The sequence below is a fragment of the Nasonia vitripennis genome, chromosome 1 (genome assembly GCF_009193385.2).
Source record: "Nasonia vitripennis strain AsymCx chromosome 1, Nvit_psr_1.1, whole genome shotgun sequence".
Taxonomy (NCBI): domain Eukaryota; kingdom Metazoa; phylum Arthropoda; class Insecta; order Hymenoptera; family Pteromalidae; genus Nasonia; species Nasonia vitripennis.
Window position 1 is genome coordinate 2,811,350 of NC_045757.1, and position 18,260 is coordinate 2,829,609.

The window sequence follows — 18,260 nt, forward strand, 5'->3', positions numbered from 1 at the left end:
CTTATAAACTATCCATCATCGCTGTGTGCACATCATTATATGTCATTATCATGTTATTGTAATAACTATATTTTATTGCTCTACAGTCTTTTAAAATGTTAGGTAGCAATAACAAGTCGAACTCGCTTATATGTTCTCTATGTTTGGCAAAGTTTTAAAACAATAAAAATCATAGTAAAGCACTTATATTTTCAGCATTGAAATTTCCAAGCCTAAATCTCGCTTGTTATATCATCCAACATGCGAAATTATTTATTTAACAATTATACTACACACAGTTATAAAAAAATGATGCAGTATTTTACAAACAAATACATCAGTACATCGCCTCATCACTGTGAGAAACTCAAGCGGCATCGGTCTTTAAAAGAATTCAGAAGGTCCGCAGCTTTTTCAAATTATTAGCAGTTCTAACTAAAGTTTCGTTTCTCTTTTCCAGACAGAACCTAATGTAGTCCTCGCCCATATAGCGATGTTCGGTACTGTAGAAGTCAGCCATGGTGGAACCAAGTATGTTGATCCTTTGGCTCATGAAATTCTCGAAGGCGACAGCCTTCTCCTGGCCATCGAAAAGCTCCCTGTGATCATCGAAGCTGGGCCACCTGGCGAGCATGCAGTATCCGCCGTCGGGACGGATGGGGATCATACCGGCGTCGACGAAAGCTTGGTACATGAAGTTGTGCTTCTCGCGGACGGCGCGTGCTTTGGAGACGAAGTAGCCTTCGGGTTTACCGTAAAGACGAAGCTCTTCTTCAAAGCCGAAGGCCACGGCTTCCTGAGGTTCGAATTATTTATTTGCATTTCGTTTTTAACACTTTTGTGAATCACTTCTAATTTAGTGTTAATTTTGTAAGCAGTTATGCATACCTGCTGTGGGGTGGGAACACTCTGTACGGCTTTGGTGTGAATCTCAAGGAGACGACTGATGAGGTTCGCCGGTGCATAGGCCCAACCGACCCTCCATCCCGAGACGGTGAAGGACTTGCTGGCCGTACCGATGGTGATGGTACGCTCCCACATTCCAGGTAATTGTGCTGAATTTTTTAAAATTTTCTTAAGCCCAAACTTCGACGACAAGTCAGATATCGCAGTTATACCTACCCATCCTGATGAAGGGAGTTTTGACCGGGTCGAATAGCACCCACTCGTGAGCGTCATCAGCGATAACGTAAGCGTCGTGCTTCTTCACCAAATCGGCAACAAACAGAAGCTCCTCGATCGTTAGAATCTTTCCGGTAGGATTGTTCGGATTATTAAGTATTATACCTCTGGTCTTGCTGTTGAAGAGGCTCCTTATCTCTTTCTTGTCCAGAACCCAGTCGGCACCAGTTATTTCATCGCTCGTTTTCGTCTGTGATTTTAGAAACCCTTTTTCACAATCGATTCTGTTTACTTTGCCATTAAAAAAAATCAATGACACGAACCAATTTCATAGAAGTGAACCTGGGAATGCCACCGGCGAGTTTGATGGTCGGAGCATACTTCGAGAAAAATGGCTCAACGACGATCCACTCGTCGCCAGATCGGGTGAGCGCATGGAAGCTGTCGTATACCGCCTCGGTCGCGCCGACCGTCACGATCACGTTCTTTTGCCAGTCAAGCTCGCGGTCTATCACCTTTGAGTAAAATGCCGCCAGAGCTTTGCGCAGTCTTGGGTGTCCCTGTTTTCATTTCTTATCGTTAGCTTTTGTGATTGCAAGAAAAAATATTATATTTTTAATGATCGGTATAAACTTACAATGCCTGAAGCGTACTGGTTGAGCGAAGTGTCGTTCGAAACGATAGCCTGAAGCAGGGCTTTCACCAAATGCGGTGGTGCGAAATCGTCAGTCTTGTCAACCTGGAGGTCGACGATGGGATCCTCGTCTGCTAAACTCCTAGAAACAGACCGCGATCCTTTTGTAAATTTTCAGATTCTCAAAAAACTTATTTTTTTATGCGCCGTAGTGCTTTTTACCTGACGAGCCTCTTTGCGGCTTTCTCTGACAAAGGTATTCCTACACCTGGCCTCACTGACAGGTACACCTGTAACGGCAAAATCAAAGTTCTGTCTTCGTAAACTAATTTCTTAATATTAAATCACAATTTTTTTTTAATAATCAGTACTCACTAGTAAAGCTATAAAAGCCACCCTGATCATTTCGGGTAGTCCCATGTCGCTTGATATGCAATGACAGGGATTTGAAAATCGAATGAGAAAGTAGCGAACGAAATGTTCGCTTAAATAAATGAAAATTGCGCAACGTATATGCCTATAAAAGTGTTGTATTTAGGAGACAATGTAAGCTGATATGATATTTACTCTTGAACCATAACTTATACATGAGTCTTATCTCTGAACATAAATTTTATTCACATGAAGGTGATGCTTTCTGTAAAACATTGACAAACAAAGGATTTACACCGGCACCAATTATTTATGTGCAAAATCAAACGATTTATCATACAATAATATCTTTAACCAAATTTGTTCAAGTGGCGCGTTGCAATACTCACAGGAACAGTCTTCGTCGTTACCTTTTATAGTATTATGATGAATTTCTCACACTCGACCGCATGCATGTCTATTGTTTGAATGTGATTTATGATATGTTATATTTTTAGACTTTCCTTCAAAATCATTCGCAATGACATTCTATAAATCTTTCCCGGTACGTGTTACTAGATAAGAACACGGAAAAAGATAGTTATTTATCGCTTAATTCTTTGAAAGGTATACTCGATTTGAAGGTAAAATAAAGCAAAATAATAAAAAGCGGAGTGGCAATTGTTTAGTGATAAATATTGATAGAAATTTAATCCGAAATAGTGTCAAATAAAACGAAATTGATGGTAAGGCACGATGTGTGCTTTTGGAGAGAAGAATTTTTCAGTTGAGTTTTTCTCATTTTCCACAGTGCAAATATATATTTAAGATTAAATACTTGTTAATATGACAACCGAACAGCTGTGCAATGAACGATATATTGTAAGGTAGTCTCGCGGAAGTATGCACCTGGGGTTTCAACAACTTTTCCTATCAGTTCTTCATTGGTCCTTCACAAACGTATAGAATGAATTGGTTGATAAAATCAAACATGTCGTACGAATAGGCGATTAACCCAAAAATTTTCGACTGGACTTTATGTACACATTAGAAAAGCTATTTTTAAGTTGGCTCTGAACTTGATACTTTATCGATCAAAGTGCTAGACTAAAAAAATCTGTTTGAATTCATATAGATATTTCTAAATGGAGTCTCAGACTTATAATTACATATTTATATAAACGTGTAAATTGCGCGGCCTTTATTGCAGAATGTAGAAAAACAAATCAAGCTTTGAAATGAATAGCTGCGGGAATTTTTCGCAGATAAAAATTAACTTCGTGACCGGTACGCACTCTAGACAGTTTTATAGGTTTAATTAATACTTCATTGGTTTAGATATAACAATCATATTGCCATAATTTTGGTAGTTTTATTTCACTTGTACTTATATCTTAACTGACATGTATTCTTTTCTATTCATTCCTCAAGAGGAGTAAGTAGATCCAAATAAATGAAATAAATAAATTGATATAACAAATCGTTAAAAACTATACTCGTGTGTATAGCTCTTTGAGACAGCCGCGCATATTGCTTGGTTGACTCGACGGCAGCACACGGAGATTCATTTATAACATTACGATCTTCTTATTCAAGTTTATCGGTACTTCAACAACAGCTGCAGCTGCTCTTCCGCCTTCTTGAGGGTGTCTTCATTCTAAAATAAAAAAAACGCGCGATTAGCCTACGTTTCAAAAATCAATAATCAAAAATATCAGAGAACAAAACTTCAACGCCAAAGTACCTTGTGGAAGCAGAATCGAGCATAGTTCTCTCCGAGATGCTTGTGTCCTTCGGCATAGAACGACGAGAGGGGCAGTGAAACCACACCGACCTTCTTGAGCAGCCACTTGACGAACTCCATACTCGCGTCCTTATTGGTCTTCAGCAGAGGCTTTCCTTTGAGGGTTGTCCAGTCGACCGCCATACAGTATCCACCGCCTGGTATGATCGGCCTTAAACCCACCTTCTTGAACACCTCGACCATGAAGTCGCGCTTGGCCTGGACCTCGCGATTGTGAATCGCGAAGAACGAGTCGGGCTTGCCGAAGTCACGGTATTCTTGCTCGAAACCGATGGCTAGAGCTGCCTGTAAAGTTTGAATGCTTCGCTTTACACGATGGCAAAGTTAAAAATATACGACTTAGGGGTAAATCTACATACCTGTATTGGGGTTGGTGCACTATCCGCAGTCCTCTCGTGGACGGTTTTCAGGTGGTTCAAGATATTTGCCGGTCCGTAGGCCCAGCCAACTCGGAAACCGGCTGCACTGAAAGATTTGCTCGATGATCCGATCGTAACCGTGCGCTCCCACATTCCGGGTAAGGAAGCTTCATAAATCAAACGATAAAGCCAGGTTAAAGTTGTTACTGTAGATTTTACACAATTTATCACGAGATAAGCTTACCGATTCTAATGTGCGGCTTGTGGGCGATCCACTCGTGAGCCTCGTCGGAGATAACGAGAGTGTCGTACTTTTTGGCAAGTCCGGCGATGAACTCGAGTTCCTCGAGGGTGTAGATCTTACCCAATGGGTTCAGCGGGTTGTTCAGCAATATTCCCTTGGTCTTGTTGGTGAAGAGGCTCTCCATCTGCTCGCGATCGATCAGCCAGTCCTGGCCGGTGATCTCGTCGCTCTTGTTCGCCTGTAATTTGAGGTTGGTGAACCTGGGCACACCGCGGGCCAACTTGATCATGGGCAGGTACATGGTGTAGGCAGGCTGGATGACGATCCATTCGTCCCCGGGTGAGGTGTGGCCCTGAAAAGCGTCGTATACTGCGCCAGTCGCGCCGATCGTGGCGAACACGTTCTCACCTGGTACCAAGTGTTGACCGACGAGGGGCGAGTAGAATTGAGCCAAAGCTTCGAGGAATCTCGGTATACCCTGTTTTGCAGAATTTGTTTGAATCGTCATTTTTTTGGAAGATAATATATTTGTTTCAAATCAATACTCACAACAGAGAGATCGAGTTGGTTGAACCTATAATCGTCGGAGAGTGTCGCGTTCGCCAAGGCTCTTCTTATGTGCAGAGGTGGGTTGTCGTCCAAGTTATCGATTCCAAGATCAACTTTTTTGTACTTCATGTAAGGTGCCATTTCCTCCCTTGATTTTGGAAGAAGATACGTTAGCTTTGATTCTGCAATTCTAGAGCTATGCTTATTGAACAAAGGAACCAAACTTACAGAGCCGAGTGATTCACTCCGACAACGTGAGCTGGAAAGTCGAACTTGTTGGCTTGAGACGTTGACACCCAGGTCGTCATCTTGAAAATCATACGTCGCATTAATTTTTTTTAGTAAATGTTGATTAATCGCGTCAAAAAAAAATGTATGTAACTTACCACTATGAAAACGGCCCATATAGCCATGCTACTCTTTTTCTGGTCCATCGCAACTCAATACTCTGCAAAAATGACGATTTTGTATGAAAAAAATTAAATCTTGAACTTGGCATTCGCTTGGTCGGACACCAAGAGTCTTGATTAGGCGACTGTCGCCACGACACAAACTGGCCGCGCGAGATTAGCCACCAAGTAATATAAAGATCTGATCGACTTAAGTGGCTTTTATACCGAGAAAATCCTTATTAGTATTATTATCTCTACAGTATATATAGGTAGTACAGATAGCCCACCTTAACTGTACGTTCAATTTTTCGCTAAGATACGTATGATAATATCGATAAAATTTGTGTACAAGGAAAAAAATAAGACTTCGATTGGATCGGTGGATTTCCCTTCGAAACTCTGTGTGCATAACTGCTTTTGGTTTGCGAAGCCCCTATGTTTAAAAACTAGCTATATCTATGTATATATCTATATACATCAATTTTATGGATCAGTTCACATATTATCTTCAATTATTATCGAAGATTATATTATTATAGTAAAGTAATATGTGCACATGATGGTGTTGACTCTATTATTTTTATAATTCAAGATTTCCGAAATTTCAACTAATTATTGCCTTGCCTATATTACTTGCTTTTAACAAAAATACGGGTTGCCGGCTTGTATCATCGATTAAGACAAGTCTTTCCTCGTTACGTGTATATTAAAAAGAGTATCTTACGATTTTTTTTCGTGAAAATTAGGATACTTTTTTACACTGCATGTAAGAATCCATATGTTATGTCGAATAATGCGTAAAGTCACCGATGTTTAAGTTGTCAGACAAAATATAATATATGTAGATTGGGGTCTTCGCATTAATCCTATAGAAGCATGCCTTATCAAACTTTTGATGTATTCATAAGACATTTGGTGCATTGCACGCGCGGATCACAAAATCGGTTAGATTTACAATATCCTATAATACCGATAGAATTTAATCCGACTTGAAAAAACAAATTTATAAGCTTTCGCAACGTTCGAAAAAAGTGATAAATACTTTTTATAATCCTGAACCAATTTTCGGATCATTTAAAACTATAATTTATCATTTCCATACGAATTATTTGAAATACCTGTCCAAGTACAAATAATTTATTTGATACATTTTTTGTAGATATTGCTGACGTATCAAAACTTATACCGAGCAACTTTTACACAAAATTGTACAAGCTTAGGAAAAAAAAGTTTTCGTCAAATTAAAACGATCATTTGATTGAACCCGCGAAAGTCGAAATTTGCCAAGAAAAGCATAACTGCCGTTCTCCTGTTATCGGAACTGCCTTATAGCTGCCAGTTAGAAAGACGGGAACCTCTCGCCAGAAGAGTGGGAGTCCGCCATGTCTCATAGTAGGTGGGAGTATCATATGAACGAGGCTATAATAAATTAAGTATACTGCCTTTCAATACAGTGCTATTTCGGTTATTTTGGACATTATACCAAATTTTGTATTTTAGTAAAATTAACTCATGCATAAGTGCATTAATTTAAAGAATTTTGCAATCCACACTCTAGAACTGAAACCGTGTAGTACAACCCCATCATATAGCTTGTACTTGTATTTTCCGCGAACAGGTTGACTATACGATATAAATACAATAAGAACACAATTTTCATACTTACCTTTCCAGTACTTTTATGACGCTGGTGCCTGCTGGAATCCTATACTGAATTTATTTTCTTCGAACATTTTCCTTTTATATAATACAAGTATAGATATTTTACAAACTCGTTAAATGTTAAGTATTTGATTATCTGCCAGAAAAAGTTAGTCACCGCGGAATAATATATTTTTTATGACATTCCGAATACGAATTTTCAAAAAAACATTTTTAATTTTTTTATTAAGGTCCCTCTTTCTTATAAAGTAATAAACGATATATTGTCAAAAATCTAAATAAATATTTTATGTAAGAATACGTTTTCATATATAATTCAAATTAAAATATTAAATTAAATAATTACGCACTGGTAACATCCATGCACGAACATGCTCAAAAAACGTGCTCCTCTATAAGGAAGTAATAAACATGATAAACATGAAGTTAATAATATTTTCTGAGATCTTATAATGCGGCAAAGTTTTAGTTCGGAATAAAATAATAAAAAGAGCAATACAACAGTAATTATATAATCTGTTTGTTCTTGGTAGATAAGAGTTTAGGAAAGTACAGTACATATGATTAGATTATACAGTCTTAAATATTTAGCGAAGTCTGTGAAAAGTGTACACGTGTAAACTGGATTTAAAAAAATTGACGAAAATAAAAGAATAGACATATAATAACTTGTCAGTCATTCGATTGCAATGCGTACAAAAATGCTTAGCCATTAATATAAAAGTTATAGCTGATAATATTAAAAATCATGTCATGGTCTCATATAAAACGTTTTATTCTTAATAATCCCAAAGCCTTACTCAACAAGTTTCATTAATCATTAATTATAATCTGTATAGTAAGTGGCACCATCTCCGCGAAGCTCTCGGTGAAGAACATTCAGCAGAGGATATTTCTTTCCAGCAGTTCCCAAAAAATCATCAGTCTCAATGCTCCAGGCCATCGCGCCGCCCAGTCCGTGCTTCTTTATATAGTCGGTCTTATCCTTCAACGATCTAAAAATCAAAACCATACCATACAGAAGATGATTTTCAATTCAAAAATCGCTTCAGCTCATCACCTCTCGTCGTCGTATCCGACCCACAGGTTTCCGTGGACAGCGTAGGGCACCTTTTGCTCCTCCTGGAAATGCACCTGCCAGCCCTTGGCGATGTCCTCGAGGATCTCGTTGTAGCCCAGCATACCGGCTTCTCGAGTATAGGGACCTGGTTCCGAGCCAGAGTAAGCCGGTGCGCCTATTCCACTGGATTGCGAGGCGTTGGCTAGGGTGAAACCTCGTCCGTAGAAGGGAACACCCAGTACGAGTTTTTCCGCCGGTGCTCCTTGAGACAGCCAGTACTGGATGCACGAGTCCTGAAAAAATTACTCATAATTAAAGTAGACGTAGTATCCAGACCAAAAAATATGTACTCACGACATTGAGCTTTTTCTCGTAATCAGTCTCCCAAGTGCCCGGATAAAGCGGCGCGTTGACGCCGGTCTTCTTGTCCCAGCTGCCGTGTAGATCGTAGCACATGACGTTGACAAAGTCCAAGCTCTCGCAAACCGCTCGGATATCGTAGGACTTGCTCGCCGACATCTCGGCGGAAGCCACAGCGGCGCTGAGCACCAGCTGCTCCGACTCGCGGTCGAATCGTTTGCGCAGAGTTTTTAGCAGCTGGACGAAGTTCTCCTTGTCGCAGGGCGAACCGCCCCGTTGACAGGGGTATTCCCAGTCCAGGTCGAAGCCGTTGAAGCCGTACTTCTGTTGGAGAGAAAAAATCGCTCGATTTAGTCTGCTGTTTAAAATTCACAATTCGTACGCTCACCTTCAAAAACTCCACCACGTTATCGGCAAACTTCTCCCTCATGGTCTCGTTGGTCGCGAGGCTGGAGTACTTGCTCGAGCCCTCGTTCCATCCGCCCATGCCGATCATAGTCTTCAATTCGGGATTATCCTTGCGCAGGGCGTTGAATTTGCGGTATCCGTCCTTACCACCGCCGTCGGGAAGATCGTTCCAAGGATCGAGTATCTTGACTTCGCCGGATTCGCCGAGACCGGCAAAGGCGTAAATCAAGTGGGTACAGAGGCTCGCGTCGATGTGCGAGATGTCGAACTTTCCGAGACCTGGTCGGTACACCGACCAGCTGCCGTAGTAGCAGATTACCTTGCGATCGTTTGCTGTAGATGGAAAGATCGGTTTTATGTTAGTAGGGGTATACAGCATCCTATACGGTACCTAGTGCAAAATTAGTATTTCATCTTTCATATATATACTGTATAATCATATAGGGACAATTTTCGCATCAAATCCACGTTGAACACAATATGTCATTCCTAGAGTCGATAAATTTTGCAAACTCGTGTAAAATTCGTGTAAAATTCGCCTTACGTGCGAACGCGGATAATTTTTTTAATAGCCGATAATATTTAATAGTCTTTACTTCAGCTAATTTTTCTACGACAGAAGGTGAACAAATTTGAACTTTATTTTTCCATCGCATCAATGCAAAATTAGGCCCAAAATAGCTATGCGGGTTATGAATCATCGGAAATATATTAAATCATTCTAACCGCAGGCGCATCCGAGTTTTATCAATGTATTCTGCCGGCGAAGCCTTTCGCGCGCTTCATATGCTCCTCAAACGCACACAGATATACTCGTGCCGGTAAATCTGTGTGAAGGCCATGCGAGTAAAAGATTTTGACAGTCGTAAAAAAAAGAAAAGACGTACAGGTTCATTTTGATGCAAAGAATGTGTGGTTTTTGCCTTTCGAGGAGGGCAGTAATATTTGATCATTCGATATGATATATATTAATTTACTTATTCGAATAGCTGCGATATTAACCGTTATAGTGTGATGTTAGAAGGAAACAGAAGGCCGGTATAATCGAAAGTATACCAAAACTATAAAATCCTAACTATTAGTTAGTCTCGTATGCTGGAAAGAAAATAACTGTATATTCTCTGCTTGAGTATGTTTTCAATGAGCACAATTTAATTAGAGAATATGAAAAAAAATATATATTATATATATTCATATGAAGTGCAATTAATTTGTTCAGTTTTTCAATAAGGAAAATTTTAAAATTAAAACGAAAAACTCACATGTCGTCATCTCGTGTTTCGGGCTACAGCAGCCTTGCACAAAATCAAGAGATTTTTTCAAAAGCGATTTAGATTCCTCCATTAAAACAATGAAAAGTATAGCTGAATCAGACGAGACTGGGCGAATTTGATGCTCGCAGTCGACTTTGTTTTGATGCGACAAAGGATCCGAAGACGATAGTTTGTTGACTCATATGTAGAAAGAAGTGCGTGTGTGCGTAAAAAATAATGATGATCCACGAAACTTACAGCGCATGCGTCGCAGATCTTTCATGCTGCGAGCGGGATTTTCAAAAATGCCATATATATCAGCTTATTGTTATTGACTCTTTGTACGGCTTATTGTTATTGACACTTTGTACGGCGTTGGCGTGAATCTCAAGGAGACGACTGATGAGGTTCGCCGGTGCATAGGCCCAACCGACTCTCCATCCCGAGACGGTGAAGGACTTGCCGGCAGAACCGATAGTTATAGTACGCTCCCACATTCCAGGTAGCTCAACTAAATAGAAAATTTTGAACATTTACAAGGATTAACCAATAGATCTGTGCAACGGGTACACGATTTCCTAATATGACATACCCATTCTGATGAAGGGAGTTTTGACCAGGTCGAATAGCACCCACTCGTGAGCGTCATCAGCGATGACGTAAGCATCGTGCTGCTTTACTAAATCGGCAATAAACTGAAGATCTTCCATTGTCAGAATCTTGCCCGCAGGGTTGTTTGGATTGTTAATGATAATACCTCTAGTCTTGTTGTTAAAGAGGCTCCTCAATTCTTCCTTGTTGAGCACCCAATCGGAGCCCTTTATCTCACCGCTAGTCTTCGTCTTTAAGCATTCATAATTAATTAATTTTAGTTCTTGCACCTTTTTGCAATATTTTCGACTATAAGAAAAACAAGGTCTGTAGACGAACCAATTTCATAGAAGTGAACCTGGGAATGCCGCCAGCGATTTTGATGGTCGGAGCATACTTCGAGAAAAATGGTTCAACGACGATCCACTCGTCACCCGGTTGGGTGAGAGCATGGAAGCTGTCGAATATTGCCTAACGGTGGACTCACCTGGGATCGGAACAGGATCCGAAGCGCGCGGGTTTAACATAACATCATGGCTCAAAAAAATCAAATCCGAATCAAAAGGGACTTAAGGGTCGGAACTTGGAATGTTCGCAGTCTATACAGAGCAGGTGCGTTTAAAGAACTCGTAAAGGAAGCTGATAGGTACAATCTAGATTTGGTAGCAATACAGGAATCGCGGTGGCCAGATGGCGGAGTACTAGCATCGGGTAACTTCACGTACCTGTATGGGGCCGGGAGTGGGGGATCTCTAGGCACCGGATTTCTCGTAAGCAAAAGCATCATACATTCGGTTAAAAGTTTCAAATCCGTCAATGATAGGCTCTCGTACATCATTATCGAAGGGGAATGGTATAGATATGCATTTATTAATGTACACTGTCCTACGGAGGACAAAGAAGAAGAAGCTAAGGACCTCTATTACGAAACTTTAGAGCAGGTAATCGACCAGTTCGCGTCTTACGACACAAGAATAGTATTAGGCGATTTCAATACTAAAATAGGTAGGGAGGAAATGTTTAGGCCTACTATAGGTAAGGAAAGCCTGCACGAAGCCAGCAATGATAACGGTATTAGGGTCATAAATTTCGCGGCGGCAAAAGATCTTATAATCAAAACTACGTGTTTTAAGCACAAGAACATAAACAAGGCAACGTGGACATCGCCGGACGGGGCCACACAGAACCAAATTGATCATTTCCTCATTGAAAAAAGACGTCATACTAATGTTCTTGGCGTAAGGGCTTACAGAGGGGCAGATAGCGACTCAAACCACTTCCTAGTAGTAGCCAAATTAAGAGCTAGACTAGTAGCGAATCAAAATAGTAAGCGAGCAAACAAGGTAGAAAGCTTCGATATTGAGAAACTACGAGATAGAACAGAGCGAATTAGGTACCAGATAGAAATTAATAACAGGTTTCAGGCACTTGAAGAAGCAAACACATCGCCGGAGGGGAATGACGAACCGAATAGCTTATGGGGGGACATCGAATAAACGGTAAAAGAGGCCGCGAACAAAGTACTGGGTAAAAAGAAAAAGCCAAAGAGCAAACCATGGTTTGACGAAGAGTGCGAACTCTGGTTTGAAAGGCGCAAAAAGGCTAAATTAGATAGCTTACAAAATAGAAGCGTTAGGACCGTAAAAGAGTATTCTAACGTAAGGAAACAGACGAGCGCGATCTACAGAAATAAGTAGCAGGAGTATCAAAAGAATCTTATTAGGAGAATAGAAACTAACAGTAAGGAAAATAACCCCCGCGAAATGTACAGAGGGATTAACGCCATCAGAAAGGGTTTTAGGAGTAGAGCGCAATTAATGAAGGACGAAAACGGGGACCTCGTAACAAATGACAACGAATTACTGTCGCTGTGGAAAAATTATTTCGATAAATTATTAAACGTGCACGAAAATAGCGAAGAATTAGGGGACGAAATTCACACTGCTGAACCCCACGTGGAGGAACCGAGCTACCAAGAAGTAGAGGCCGCGATTAAAAAACTAAAAAAAATAAAGCCGCGGGAAATGACTCTATACCAGCTGAGTTACTCAAATATGGGGGCGTCGAGCTCACTTTCAAAATCTATAAACTAGTATGTGCCATCTGGAAAAATGAAACAATACCCGAAAATTGGAAGGAATCTATCATTATACCGATTTTTAAAAAGGGGGATAAGACAGACTGCAATAACTATAGGGGTATTTCACTTTTAGCAACGTGCTACAAAGTTCTGTCAAACGTAATACAAGCTAGACTCACTCCATTCGCGGAAGATATAGTAGGAGATTATCAGTGCGGATTTCGGCGCAACAGATCGACGAACGATCAAATGTTTACCATAAGACAGTTGTTAGAGAAAAAGTGGGAATTTTGCGAAACCATACACCAACTATTTATAGATTTTAAAAAAGCGTACGACTCTATTAAGCGAAGCAAAATGTATCAAATTCTAGTACTTCTCGGTGTACCGAAAAAACTCGTGAGATTAATTCAAATATGTCTGAACGGAAGCACGGGAAAGGTCCGAGTAGGCGGTAATGTATCAGAACCCTTCATGATACGCGATGGTTTAAAACAAGGGGATGGACTCTCTACGGTGCTGTTCAACTTAACGTTAGAGTATGCCGTTAGAAAAATGCAGGTTAGCCAGATGGGCGCAACGCTTAATGGAACAATGCAGATACTAGGCTACGCAGATGATTTGGATATACTGGGGGATTGTAGGGAAACGGTAGCAAGAAACGCGGAAATCCTCGTAAAAGCGGTGGAGTATACAGGGTTAGAAGTGAGTGAATCAAAAACAAAGTACATGATTGTGGATAAGCTAGGCATTTGCAGAGGAGAGGAAGATCTCAGAGTTGGGAATTTTACTTTTGAAAAGGTTAGCGAATTCAGGTATCTGGGTACGACCATAAATGATAGAAACGAGATTAATGTCGAAATAAATAAGAGACTCCATTCGGGTAATGCTTGCTTCTACGCCGTGAGTAATTTACTTAAGTCGAGGCTGTTGTCTAAAAACGATAAAATAAGAATATACAGGACAATAATACTGCCGGTGGTTCTGTACGGGTGCGAAACGTGGGCTCTCACTAAGCAGGCGGACAACCGTTTTAGGATATTTGAAAATAAAGTCTTGCGAAAAATATACGGGCCGCAGAAAGATGAGGAAACCGGGGAATGGAGGAGACTACACAATGATGAGTTACACAATCTGTACGCGTCACCAAATATTAACAGAATAATAAAATCGCGCAGATTGGGATGGACAGGGCACGTAGCGAGAATAGGAGACGACCGTACGGCAGCGCGTGTCATGAAGGGCAGGCCGATGGTAACGCGACCTCTAGGTAGACCTAGACGTAGATGGGAGGACAACGTAAAAGCGGATCTGGTAGAAATAGGACGGATGGGTATCGATCGGAGAGGTGCATCTTGGGTGGGGTTGACACAAGATAGGGCAGCGTGGAAGGCTTGCGTAGATGAGGCGATGAACTTTCCAGTTCCAAATGCCACGTAAAAAAAAAAAAAGCTGCGGTAGTCTTACCTTGCGAATCTTTTTGAGAATCTTTCTGACAAAGGAGTACCAACACTTGGCCTTACTAGCAGGCAAATCTTTGAAGAGTGAAAAAATTAGCGAGCACAAAAAATTGATAAAATTTTATTCTTGTAAAAAAAATAATAGTTATACATATTAAATAGGAGATTTTCGGTATATAGTACTCACCAATGCGGCAAACGCCACTTTGATCATCATCGATAGCCTCATATTACACGATCTATATATTATTTAATAATTTATCATTTTTCGCAAGCATGTACATACGTATTGAATATTGTTTTCTATACGACGAGTGTAAAATTATGCAGTACTCAATTATTCCATAAATCTATTTCGCTCAAATATTTAATATAGTTACCTTATTCTTATCTAATAAGACTTTGTCGTAGTAATGGATCAGTTCCAATTCTCTAACTGTTAAAATAACTGTTTTAATTATGACCAAGAGCGCAAATTGACTTAAGTTGTTACCGTTTCGTCTTATAAACTATGCATCATCGCTGTGTGCACAGCATTATATGTCATTATCATGTTATTGTAATAACTATATTTTATTGCTCTACAGTCTTTTAAAATTTTAGGTAGCAATAACAAGTTGAACTCGCTTATATGTTCTCTATGTTTGGCAAAGTTTTAAAACTATAAAAATCATAGTAAAGCACTTATATTTTCAGCATTGAAATTTCCAAGCCTAAATCTCGCTTGTTATATCATCCAACATGCGAAATTATTTATTTAACAATTATACTACACACAGTTATAAAAAAATGATGCAGTATTTTACAAACAAATACATCAGTACATCGCCTCATCACTGTGAGAAACTCAAGCGGCATCGGTCTTTAAAAGAATTCAGAAGGTCCGCAGCTTTTTCAAATTATTAGCAGTTCTAACTAAAGTTTCGTTTCTCTTTTCCAGACAGAACCTAATGTAGTCCTCGCCCATATAGCGATGTTCGGTACTGTAGAAGTCAGCCATGGTGGTACCTAGTAGACAGGTACACCTGTAACGGCAAAATCGAAGTTCTGTCTTCGTAAACGAATTTACACATGTACACATTAGAAAAGCTATTTTTAAGTTGGCTCTGAACTTGATACTTTATCGATCAAAGTGCTAGACTAAAAACATCTGTTTGAATTCATATAGATTTCTAAATGGAGTCTCAGACTTATAATTACATATTTATATATGTAATTACATATTTATATAAACGTGTAAATTGCGCGGCCTTTATTGCAGAATGTAGAAAAACAAATCAAGCTTTGAAATGAATAGCTGCGGGAATTTTTCGCAGATAAAAATTAACTTCGTGACCGGTACGCACTCTAGACAGTTTTATAGGTTTAATTAATACTTCATTGGTTTAGATATAACAATCATATTGCCATAATTTTGGTAGTTTTATTTCACTTGTACTTATATCTTAACTGACATGTATTCTTTTCTATTCATTCCTCAAGAGGAGCAAGTAGATCCAAATAAATGAAATAAATAAATTGATATAACAAATCGTTAAAAACTATACTCGTGTGTATAGCTCTTTGAGACAGCCGCGCATATTGCTTGGTTGACTCGACGGCAGCACACGGAGATTCATTTATAACATTACGATCTTCTTATTCAAGTTTATCGGTACTGTAACAACAGCTGCAGCTGCTCTTCCGCCTTCTTGAGGGTGTCTTCATTCTAAAATAAAAAAACACGCGATTAGCCTACGTTTCAAAAATCAATAATCAAAAATATCAGAGAACAAAACTTCAACGCCAAAGTACCTTGTGGAAGCAGAATCGAGCATAGTTCTCTCCGAGATGCTTGTGTCCTTCGGCATAGAACCACGAGAGGGGCAGTGAAACCACACCGACCTTCTTGAGCAGCCACTTGACGAACTCCATACTCGCGTCCTTATTGGTCTTCAGCAGAGGCTTTCCTTTGAGGGTTGTCCAGTCGACCGCCATACAGTATCCACCGCCTGGTATGATCGGCCTTAAACCCACCTTCTTGAACACCTCGACCATGAAGTCGCGCTTGGCCTGTACCTCGCGATTGTGAATCGCGAAGAACGAGTCGGGCTTGCCGAAGTCACGGTATTCTTGCTCGAAACCGATGGCTAGAGCTGCCTGTAAAGTTTGAATGCTTGGCTTTACACGATGGCAAAGTTAAAAATATACCACTTAGGGGTAAATCTACATACCTGTATTGGGGTTGGTGCATTATCCGCAGTCCTCTCGTGGACGGTTTTCAGGTGGTTCAAGATATTTGCCGGTCCGTAGGCCCAGCCAACTCGGAAACCGGCTGCACTGAACGATTTGCTCGATGATCCGATCGTAACCGTGCGCTCCCACATTCCAGGTAAGGAAGCTTCATAAATCAAACGATAAAGCCAGGTTAAAGTTGTTACTGTAGATTTTACACAATTTATCGCGAGATAAGCTTACCGATTCTAATGTGCGGCTTGTGGGCGATCCACTCGTGAGCCTCGTCGGAAATAACGAGAGTGTCGTACTTTTTGGCAAGTCCGGCGATGAACTCGAGTTCCTCGAGGGTGTAGATCTTGCCCAATGGGTTCAGCGGGTTGTTCAGCAATATTCCCTTGGTCTTGTTGGTGAAGAGGCTCTCCATCTGCTCGCGATCGATCAGCCAGTCCTGGCCGGTGATCTCGTCGCTCTTGTTCGCCTGTAATTTGAGGTTGGTGAACCTGGGCACACCGCGGGCCATCTTGATCATGGGCAGGTACATGGTGTAGGCAGGCTGGATGACGATCCATTCGTCCCCGGGTGAGGTGTGGCCCTGAAAAGCGTCGTATACTGCGCCAGTCGCGCCGATCGTGGCGAACACGTTCTCACCTGGTACCAAGTGTTGACCGACGAGGGGCGAGTAGAATTGAGCCAAAGCTTCCAGGAATCTCGGTATACCCTGTTTTGCAGAATTTGTTTGAATCGTCATTTTTTTGGAAGATAATATATTTGTTTCAAATCAATACTCACAACAGGGAGATCGAGTTGGTTGAGCCTATAATCGTCGGAGAGTGTCGCGTTCGCCAAGGCTCTTCTTATGTGCAGAGGTGGGTTGTCGTCCAGGTTATCGATTCCAAGATCAACTTTTTTGTACTTCATGTAAGGTGCCATTTCCTCCCTTGATTTTGGAAGAAGATACGTTAGCTTTGATTCTGCAATTCTAGAGCTATGCTTATTGAACAAAGGAACCAAACTTACAGAGCCGAGTGATTCACTCCGACAACGTGAGCTGGAAAGTCGAACTTGTTGGCTTGAGACGTTGACACCCAGGTCGTCATCTTGAAAATCATACGTCGCATTAATTTTTTTTAGTAAATGTTGATTAATCGCGTCAAAAAAAATGTATGTAACTTACCACAATGAAAACGGCCCATATAGCCATGCTACCCTTTTTCTGGTCCATCGCAACTCAATACTCAATACTCTGCAAAAATGACGATTTTATATGAAAAAAAATTAAATCTTGAACTTGGAATTCGCTTGGTCGGACACCAAGAGTCTTGATTAGGCTATACGATATAAATACAATAAGAACACAATTTTCATACTTACCTTTCCAGTACTTTTATGGCGCTGGTGCCTGCTGGAATCCTATACTGAATTTATTTTCTTCGAACATTTTCCTTTTATATAATACAAGTATAGATATTTTACAAACTCGTTAAATGTTAAGTATTTGATTATCTGCCAGAAAAAGTTAGTCACCGCGGAATAATATATTTTTTATGACATTCCTAATACGAATTTTCAAAAAAACATTTTTAATTTTTTTATTAACGTCCCTCTTTCTTATAAAGTAATAAACGATATATTGTCAAAAATCTAAATAAATATTTTATGTAAGAATACGTTTTCATATATAATTCAAATTAAAATATTAAATTAAATAATTACGCACTGGTAACATCCATGCACG

The 18,260-nt window shown here is 40.1% G+C and overlaps 4 protein-coding genes across 6 annotated transcripts; all 4 read right to left on the reverse strand.

Annotated features, from left to right (window-relative positions):
• Positions 1–53: 53 nt before the first annotated feature.
• Positions 54–14,827, reverse strand: LOC100123578 (kynurenine--oxoglutarate transaminase 3). Its single transcript, XM_031921874.1, has 8 exons — positions 14,689–14,827; positions 14,496–14,547; positions 14,316–14,383; positions 1,739–1,877; positions 1,425–1,661; positions 1,102–1,351; positions 868–1,034; positions 54–775 (listed from the first exon to the last, which is right to left on the reverse strand). The coding sequence occupies exons 2-8, from the start codon at positions 14,535–14,537 to the stop codon at positions 374–376; spliced, it is 1,305 nt and encodes a 434-aa protein (XP_031777734.1). The 5' UTR covers positions 14,538–14,547; positions 14,689–14,827; the 3' UTR covers positions 54–373.
• On the reverse strand, positions 3,439–7,194 carry LOC100123582 (kynurenine--oxoglutarate transaminase 1-like). Its single transcript, XM_016990041.2, has 8 exons — positions 7,101–7,194; positions 5,429–5,490; positions 5,271–5,350; positions 5,043–5,190; positions 4,494–4,971; positions 4,250–4,416; positions 3,831–4,175; positions 3,439–3,743 (listed from the first exon to the last, which is right to left on the reverse strand). Exons 2-8 carry the CDS (start codon positions 5,474–5,476, stop codon positions 3,684–3,686), a joined length of 1,326 nt encoding a protein of 441 aa, XP_016845530.1. The 5' UTR covers positions 5,477–5,490; positions 7,101–7,194; the 3' UTR covers positions 3,439–3,683.
• On the reverse strand, positions 7,848–10,570 carry LOC100188901 (chitinase). 2 transcript variants are annotated; one of them, XM_031921659.1, is made up of 5 exons: positions 10,436–10,570; positions 8,905–9,257; positions 8,511–8,840; positions 8,157–8,449; positions 7,848–8,091 (listed from the first exon to the last, which is right to left on the reverse strand). In XM_031921659.1, exons 1-5 carry the CDS (start codon positions 10,458–10,460, stop codon positions 7,917–7,919), a joined length of 1,176 nt encoding a protein of 391 aa, XP_031777519.1. In that variant the 5' UTR covers positions 10,461–10,570; the 3' UTR covers positions 7,848–7,916.
• An 884-nt stretch (positions 14,828–15,711) lies between the features above and the next one.
• LOC100117928 (aminotransferase-like venom protein 2) lies at positions 15,712–17,999 on the reverse strand. Of its 2 annotated transcripts, XM_008213684.3 has the most exons (8): positions 17,897–17,999; positions 17,700–17,768; positions 17,543–17,622; positions 17,315–17,462; positions 16,766–17,243; positions 16,522–16,688; positions 16,103–16,447; positions 15,712–16,016 (listed from the first exon to the last, which is right to left on the reverse strand). In XM_008213684.3, exons 2-8 carry the CDS (start codon positions 17,745–17,747, stop codon positions 15,957–15,959), a joined length of 1,326 nt encoding a protein of 441 aa, XP_008211906.1. In that variant the 5' UTR covers positions 17,748–17,768; positions 17,897–17,999; the 3' UTR covers positions 15,712–15,956. The 2 variants fall into 2 exon arrangements, with proteins under 2 accessions (XP_008211906.1, NP_001155156.1); NM_001161684.1 differs by lacking the exon at positions 17,897–17,999 and having other exon boundaries at positions 15,714–16,016; positions 17,700–17,747.
• Between the last annotated feature and the right edge of the window lie 261 nt (positions 18,000–18,260).

Excerpts from the sequence above, each read along its gene's own strand:
- LOC100123578 (XM_031921874.1), bottom strand. The coding sequence starts at position 14,537 with ATGAGGCTATCGATGATGATCAAAGTGGCGTTTGCCGCATTG. Across the intron at positions 1,662-1,738 it reads ACCAGTACGCTTCAGGCATT|GGACACCCAAGACTGCGCAA; the intron begins GTAAGTTTATAC and ends AAATGAAAACAG. Across the intron at positions 1,352-1,424 it reads GGTTCACTTCTATGAAATTG|ACGAAAACGAGCGATGAAAT; the intron begins GTTCGTGTCATT and ends CTAAAATCACAG.
- LOC100188901 (XM_031921659.1), bottom strand. The coding sequence starts at position 10,460 with ATGAAAGATCTGCGACGCATGCGCT. Across the intron at positions 8,841-8,904 it reads ACGTGGTGGAGTTTTTGAAG|AAGTACGGCTTCAACGGCTT; the intron begins GTGAGCGTACGA and ends TCTCTCCAACAG. Across the intron at positions 8,092-8,156 it reads GTCGGATACGACGACGAGAG|ATCGTTGAAGGATAAGACCG; the intron begins GTGATGAGCTGA and ends TTTGATTTTTAG.
- LOC100117928 (XM_008213684.3), bottom strand. The coding sequence starts at position 17,747 with ATGGACCAGAAAAAGGGTAGCATGGCTATATGGGCCGTTTTCATTGTG. Across the intron at positions 16,689-16,765 it reads CAAGCCGCACATTAGAATCG|CTTCCTTACCTGGAATGTGG; the intron begins GTAAGCTTATCT and ends TGATTTATGAAG. Across the intron at positions 16,017-16,102 it reads CTCGATTCTGCTTCCACAAG|AATGAAGACACCCTCAAGAA; the intron begins GTACTTTGGCGT and ends TTTTTATTTTAG.
- LOC100123582 (XM_016990041.2), bottom strand. The coding sequence starts at position 5,476 with ATGGACCAGAAAAAGAGTAGCATGGCTATATGGGCCGTTTTCATAGTG. Across the intron at positions 5,191-5,270 it reads GGAGTGAATCACTCGGCTCT|GGAGGAAATGGCACCTTACA; the intron begins GTAAGTTTGGTT and ends TCCAAAATCAAG. Across the intron at positions 3,744-3,830 it reads CTCGATTCTGCTTCCACAAG|AATGAAGACACCCTCAAGAA; the intron begins GTACTTTGGCGT and ends TTTTTATTTTAG.